At 39.6% G+C, this 7,103-nt stretch overlaps 1 protein-coding gene across 1 annotated transcript; it reads left to right on the top strand.

Annotated features, from left to right (window-relative positions):
* Window positions 1–3,709: 3,709 nt before the first annotated feature.
* Window positions 3,710–6,423, top strand: LOC131018434 (uncharacterized). Its single transcript, XM_057947156.1, has 5 exons — window positions 3,710–3,791; window positions 4,281–4,477; window positions 4,655–5,066; window positions 5,229–5,991; window positions 6,087–6,423. Exons 1-5 carry the CDS (start codon window positions 3,710–3,712, stop codon window positions 6,421–6,423), a joined length of 1,791 nt encoding a protein of 596 aa, XP_057803139.1.
* Window positions 6,424–7,103: the final 680 nt, after the last annotated feature.

Raw genomic sequence — 7,103 nt, 5'->3', positions numbered from 1 at the left:
ACCCATCGAGCCACTAACCTTGTGTACACAATCCTCATCTAACGTGTTAGGTCAAATGAGAATCTCGATCGATGCTTATGCGAGCATTAAAAATACAGAACGCACATAAAAACATTTATATTGGATAAACGAACATTTTCATGAAATATCAGAGCTTATATAACTCAAGATACATTTATGTAAAATAAATCCCACCTTGATTGGACAAAGTCCGAAGTTAAACGTAACTCGTCTCGTAAAAGCAATGCTAATCATCTTGGTCAATTGAGCCTACAAGATAATCTAATCTTAATAGGTCTCGTGATACTAGCCTTAGATAATAGCAAAATGAGGCTACTAAGTTCTGATTCGCTATGCCCGGATTTTAAAACTCACTTTATAAACTTGAAAATAAATTTTCAGGTAAGGGCACCAACAATACCCTTGCTTGACTTTTAACTTAAAAACAATTTAAATGCTTAAATATTTTATTGCAAAAACATATTATAACTTTATTACTTCATTATATCACATGGCATATAATTCACATAATTATATGCACATAAAAATCATAAATCGCGTGAAGAAATATTTTTTGAAATAATTATCTAAACATGCATAATGGGTAAAAATCTTTTTTTTTTTTTTTTGTAATCAAAACATTTTCTAATTTCTCAAATCATTCTTACATGGTATAAACGCTCATTAAGTTAATTAATCACCAAAACAAATTAAACCAACTTAAATTAAGGCCCAATTAATAAATAATTGGCAACCTAATTCTTTAATAACTAAAGCTCAAATTTCAATTAAGAAAAGAGCCAACTTAAAAAGAATAAGCCCAGCAATTAAATCAACCCAACACTAATAAAAGACTATGCTGAAACCCCATTAAATGAGCCCAACTGAAATAAAACCAAGCCCAAGCCACTTCCCTCTCTCACAGAAATCGCTTTTCTCTCTCCCAAGCTGTCGTCCACCTCCAGCAAGACCGGCGGCGCTTCGCCGGCGCTCATCACCTTCACCCCCACCAACATCTGCATCTTCCGACTCTCCCTCTCAACATCTCGCCCCACTCTCTCTGTCTCTATCCCTTCTCTCGCCATAAACAGCTGCGGTCGCCGCCTCTCTTCCACGGCTGCCGCGTCGCCGCCCCCTTCACCTCTCCGCCGCCTCTTTTTCTCACGGCGAACGGCGAGATTCACCGTCGCCCCCTTCTCCAGCAGCAGCCCATCAGCCGCTGCCGCCGCTCTCCCTGCTTCAACCCCTCCTAGCCCCGACTGAACTCACGCCATACTAACACACACAACAAGAATCAAGCGCAGCAAGATCGAAGCTGTAAAGACTGAAGTTTTATCAAAAATTTAAGGGTTCGTTCTTCTATGTGTTTCTCCAATTCCTTCACAAGAGTCCAGTTCAAAGTGTAAATGTCAAGGCACAAGTTTGATGGTATTGTCTATGATGATTTTAAATCAGCAGAATTTTATTCGTATATTTCTTGTTTGTTGGTTTCGTGTGTCATCAAAGTTCATTAGAACGAAAAGAATAATGTGGGAATAATGAAGTAAAGATGGAAACTACCGTGATGTGATTATGAAGAAGATGAAGAGGGCTGAGCTCTGCTTCTGTTCTATCTGCAAGTAATATATGAAACTGAATATGTATATTGGTGTTGTGAAATATAGAACAAGTCTTGTACGAAATTGAGTATGAAGATAGAACCTTGATGAGGTGAATGTTTTTTACTGCTTATGCTGCTCTTGTTTAGGCGCCTCTGTAAAGAAAAAGGGCGAAGTTTGTTTGCTTTTATTTGGAAGAAATCGAATTTTGGGAAGTATAATTGAGATGAAAGTGATGAGATTCATCTGTGGTGAAGTGTATGGGGTAGGGCTGTGGGTAATTTAAAGAAGACAAAGGCAGTAGATGGGAAGAAGAAGGTAACGTGGATGATTTCAAATCAAAGCCTTCTGTATAATTTAATCTAGTTAGGTTGCGTTTTCTTCGGTTGTCGTAAATTTATTATGAGAAAAGGAAGGATAAACAAAATATTCCACTCTTTAAATTCTTCATTTTTTTTTCCACATTTTCTACTGGGCCCTTATTAATTCCTCATTTACACTATAAAGGAGTGATAATATTATCACATCATTTTTGGAGGAATAATATTATCCCTTATTTGTAGTGTAAATGAGAAATGAGTAAGGGTCAAGTAGGATATGTGGAAAAAAAGATGAAATATTTAAAGGGTGAAATTTTGTTTATTCTTCGTAACCAAAGAGAATCAAAGAGAACGCACCTTTAAGGAAAATATGGGCAGATTTTTCTATCTATTTTCACACGTGATCTCTTGGTGTTGAAATCTGGGTTTCTTGGCAGATCAAGTGTGCTGCGAAAGAAAAGTTTGATATTGGGCTCTTGAAAATTTAATAGATCATGGACTAAAAAAATATAAAAGAGGCGAAATTTAAAATGCCCTTTCTCTTATGCAAAATTTGAAAAATGTCCTCTCTTATTATGTAAAGCACTCCATGCCCTAAATGTGTGAACTGCCGAAAATGCCCTTTCTTTGTGATGGATGTGCATTGTTTTCCGCAAAAGTTCTTAGACATTCCTGCCAAAAGTTGTTAAAGGTGTAAGAATCATCAATGTCATCAATTTAAAGATTGAAATCGGTCAAATAAGTGTTGGAAAAAGTGAAAGACTGAAACAAAAAATAATATTTATTTATTTTTGAATTAAAATCGAAGGTTTTAGAACTAAATCGTATGCTAATTAATCAATGGAAAATAAATACTAAAACTTAACACAATCGATATTAGCACTCAAAACGCACATTGGAACAAAAAAAAACATGTGTCCGACCGGCAAAAACAAGTGTCCGACCGGACACAATGTTTCACCGGGTGGACACAGATTTGTTCCGGTCGGATAGATCTTTTTTTGGTTCCATTGTGTGTTTTGAGTGCTAATATCGATTGTGTTAATTTTTAGTATTTATATTCCATCGATTAATTAGCCTTCAATTAAGGGACATATATTTTTTTTTAAAATTGATGATAAACGACAAATATGATGTGAAATAGCCTTGTCAGTAAAGTATTCATGTCAAACACTCTAATTTCATTGAAATTCACGTGAAATGAAGGAATCTTTGTTTATATATAAGTGAATTCTCTCATCCGAACACTCAAAGTGAAAAAACACTCAAACTCATTAGAAATTCTAATATTTTCCAAGTGGTGAAGCTATTATTTGTGAATTCTCTCATCCGAACGTTTAAAGGTATGTCATTTTACGTTTGAAATGTAATTTAAGTTGGTTATTGTTTATTTTCAATGTTTTGTTTGATCCTATATGCTTATGTGAATTATTAGCATACTATGATTTAAAGCTACGTTTGGAGGAAATACATGTGAATTAGAGCACATTCTATCATGTTTTAAAGTATTAATTAGTAATTATTAGTTGCATTTTAGTTCTATACATATATATTGCTACATAACTCATGTTAATATGCTCGAAAATCATGTATCCGCCCGGACAAGTGTTCTTGAAAATGTGTTCAGCCGTGTGTAATTATATATTATGTAATACACGGCCGGACACATTTCCTCGGAAACTTCCCCGGGCGGACAGATGCTTTTCGAGTGTATTAACATGTTATATGTTGTATTTTTACATTTTATTCCTTTTACATCATATATTTATTTATTTATTATTTTTTCTGTAGATGAATGAATATGGGAGATACTTTTTGATTAATTATGGAGGTGGCTTCAATGGTTATGAGTACATCGACGACTCTTCAAAGAGTTTGCATATTTTCGGAGACACAATGGCCACTACGGTGTACATGATAAATCACCTGATGTTGGAGAATTCATTGAGCACTAATTACAGCTTGTATTATTTGACGAAGGGATTAAATGGCAGGGTATACAGTAAAAATCTTCTTGCCGATGCCAATGATTTGCTTCAGTTGCTGGTGTCCCAGCCACATTTTCCTGAGATTTATGTTGTCGAAGACGATTATAGTGGAGGAGTATATGTTCCTTCGTTCGATCTCCCTCAATCTTCCGGGTATGGAGGTGAATCCAGTGCAACATTCGAAGGTGGGGACGGATTGGAAGCAATCCAAAGATATGCTTATTTAGACCTATCAGCCGGAGATTCACCGGCGCAAGAAATTGTTGAACCGTCGGTCACTTGGGGTAATGATCAGTCAACGGGTTGGCCTTCATGGGATGAGCCAAATCTGTACCATTACGATCACCTAACAACTGATCGTTGTTGGGGTCCAGCTGATGATCAATATACGTACGAGCCTCAGTTTGTGGAGAATGCTGGTAATGTAGATGAAGATTATGTTCCATCGTCTGAAGCCGAGACTGATACAAGCACCTCTGAAGACTTGTCGGAGCCAGAGAACGTGAGAAGGGCGGGGATTGAATATGCAGGTTGGCAGAATTTGCAGATCGATGACGATGATGACGAACAGGTTCCTGGAGCAGATGAACTAACTAATTGGTTAGTTCCGGTTATCCCGTTGGACGCTGCAGCGGCACTTGTGGATATTGAAGATTATCAGCTACTGCCTCGGGAGTTGTCAAAGAATATGTATTTCAATAGCAAAGATGATCTGATCGTTGCAATCGGTCTGTGGAACATGAAGCAGGGCAATGAATTTTCTGTCACCAAATCAGACAGCAGACGAATTTACTTCAAATGCAAGCATTCAGATACGTGCCCCTTCAAGCTCCATGCATCGTCACAAGATGGAGCCATTTGGGGAGTGTATAAGTTCACCAATGAGCACTCATGCGACGGTGAGCTAGGGCGCGTAGCGCGAATAAAGGCCCCCGCAAAAGTCATCGCAGCATATTTAGCACAGAAAATACACGACGACTGCGAGATCTTGAAGCCGAAGGCCATCCAGCTGGAGCTGAGACATGAGTTTGGCGTACAGATCAAGTACGATGTTGCATTGCGAGCCCGTAATCGAGCGACTGAGATGGTTTATGGTCGACATGATCAGTCCTTCGAGATGCTGCCCAAGTACTTATACATGTTGAGACAATCCAATCCCGGTTCGATGGTGGAGTGGGAAGTTGACGATGATGGCCGATTCAAACACTTATTTGTTGCTCTTGCAGCTTCGGCTACCCCTTTCATGTTCAGCTTACGGCCAGTGATTGTCGTCGACGGCACACACTTGAAGGGCAAGAATAGGGGTATTTTGTTTGTTGCAGTGACGAAGGACGGCAACGAGAGTTTGTTCCCACTCGCGTATGGTGTTGGCCTGAAAGAGAACGATGAATCGTGGACTTATTTCATGTCACGCATTCGACGTGTTTATGGCCAAGCCAATCCACTTTTGATTGTCTCTGATCAACATATCTCCATTGCCAATGCTATCAGGAATGAGTTACCAAATGCCACCCACGGCCTATGCTACTACCATTTGCAAAATAACCTGAAGCATTACGGTAAGGCAGTGGTCGAGGTGTATCGACAAGCTGCATTTGCGTACGAGAAGTCCGACTTCACTAGGGCTATGAACGCCCTGAAGGTTATGAAGAGAGCCGCGTACGATAAACTAATGGGGATTGGGCAGGAAAAGTGGGCTCGTTCGATGTGTCCTATGCCTGTGCGACGCTACAGTTTTATGACATCAAATGCTGCTGAAGCTTTTAATTCCAGATTGTTGTGGGCAAGAAGACTTCCTATCTGCTCGATGTTAGAGGCAATCAGAATTGTTATTGAGAAATGGTTCAGCGAGCGACTAAGGGCTGCACAACAAATCGAGCAAGGCTTGACTGCTGAGGCCGGTAAAAGGGTAGCTATTGAAGTCCAAAAAAGTCGTCGATACACTGCACAAAGGTTGAGTGGCATGAAGTATAAGGTGCAAACTGCTGACAGAAGCTTTAAGGTGGATCTGGAGAAGAAAAAATGCGAATGTCGAGTATTCCAGCTAGACCAACTGCCCTGTTCTCATTCAATCGCTGCAATAAGGTACGAGCATTATTTCTAAGGCGGGTTCAGTGAAATGTAAATATGTTCTAATGTTCGTTATATTGATTACTGTCGGAGTTTGTTTGTTTTTATAGTGAGACCGGTGATACGATCGCGGAGTATGTAGACTCGTACTACACGAACGAATTTCTTATCGATACTTACTCTCGCGAAGTTAATAATCTCCCGTCGAGACGCCAGTGGTTGGTTCCCGAGCACATCGCTGAGCAGGTTGTATTACCTCTGATTGTAAAAGGTCAATCGGGGCGCCCAAAAGAAGGTAGACATCGAGGTGGTGGTGAAGGCAGCAGCACACAAGCAGATGAGTCTTCTAGTATCAGGCGTCGTAAACCAAAGAAGTGCAGCATCTGCCATGAAGAAGGACACAGCAAGAGAACGTGCGCTGGCAGGGCGACTGAGCCCAGGGAGTAGTGGTTTGTATTTGTGTGTTGTAACAGTTAATGATATTGATTGAATTATCTTATTATTCGATAAGCTGAAATGATTAACTGGAAATAAAGTTCGTTGAATAACCAAATAGAACCACACATGAATGTAACAATATACAACACTATGTAATACCAAGTCTACTGCATCGGGCCTTCCAAGTTTCACACAACGAAAATATAGATCTAGTAATCTTGCTCCTATATGACCTCACGTTGCTATTACCCCACTCAATGGATGGAGAGCCAGATATCAGTCGTTCAGCATACATGCAGATGAAAGGCCCGCAGCTGACAACGTCCTGCTGCTGAAACTGAACCTCCGCCGTCATAATTGGCCACCTCTCATTTGCCACTGTCGAATCAATGGATGTGTCGTCTAGCCACTTCGACAACTGAAGGACAATTGGCAACAATCTCAGTAAAGGTAGTAGGTCACCATATCGAGCCCTTTGATTTTGAACACTAAGATTATGGAATACTGAGTCATAGAGCTCGCAAACGGCTTCTCCTAACCGAATCCGACATAGGATAAAATGGTGGCTAATTATGACTGGCATGAGAACCTATGACAAACCACAATGAATTGATAAGAAACAACGATAAAGCACAAATGACTAATGACAAATAATTGTTTAACTGATTACCTGTGTGGCATCCATCCAT

Source organism: Salvia miltiorrhiza, chromosome 3 (assembly GCF_028751815.1).
Source record: "Salvia miltiorrhiza cultivar Shanhuang (shh) chromosome 3, IMPLAD_Smil_shh, whole genome shotgun sequence".
Lineage (NCBI taxonomy): Eukaryota > Viridiplantae > Streptophyta > Magnoliopsida > Lamiales > Lamiaceae > Salvia > Salvia miltiorrhiza.
The sequence above is the reverse complement of the archived record's forward strand: the minus strand, read 5'-3'. Positions and strand labels throughout refer to the sequence as shown.

Bases quoted from the DNA above. Each gene is read 5' to 3' on its own strand.
- LOC131018434 (XM_057947156.1), top strand. From the start codon at position 3,710: ATGAATGAATATGGGAGATACTTTTTGATTAATTATGGAGGTGGCTTC. The intron at 4,478-4,654 runs GTTCCTGGAGCA...AACATGAAGCAG, and splicing joins ATGACGATGATGACGAACAG to GGCAATGAATTTTCTGTCAC. The intron at 5,992-6,086 runs GTACGAGCATTA...TTGTTTTTATAG, and splicing joins CATTCAATCGCTGCAATAAG to TGAGACCGGTGATACGATCG.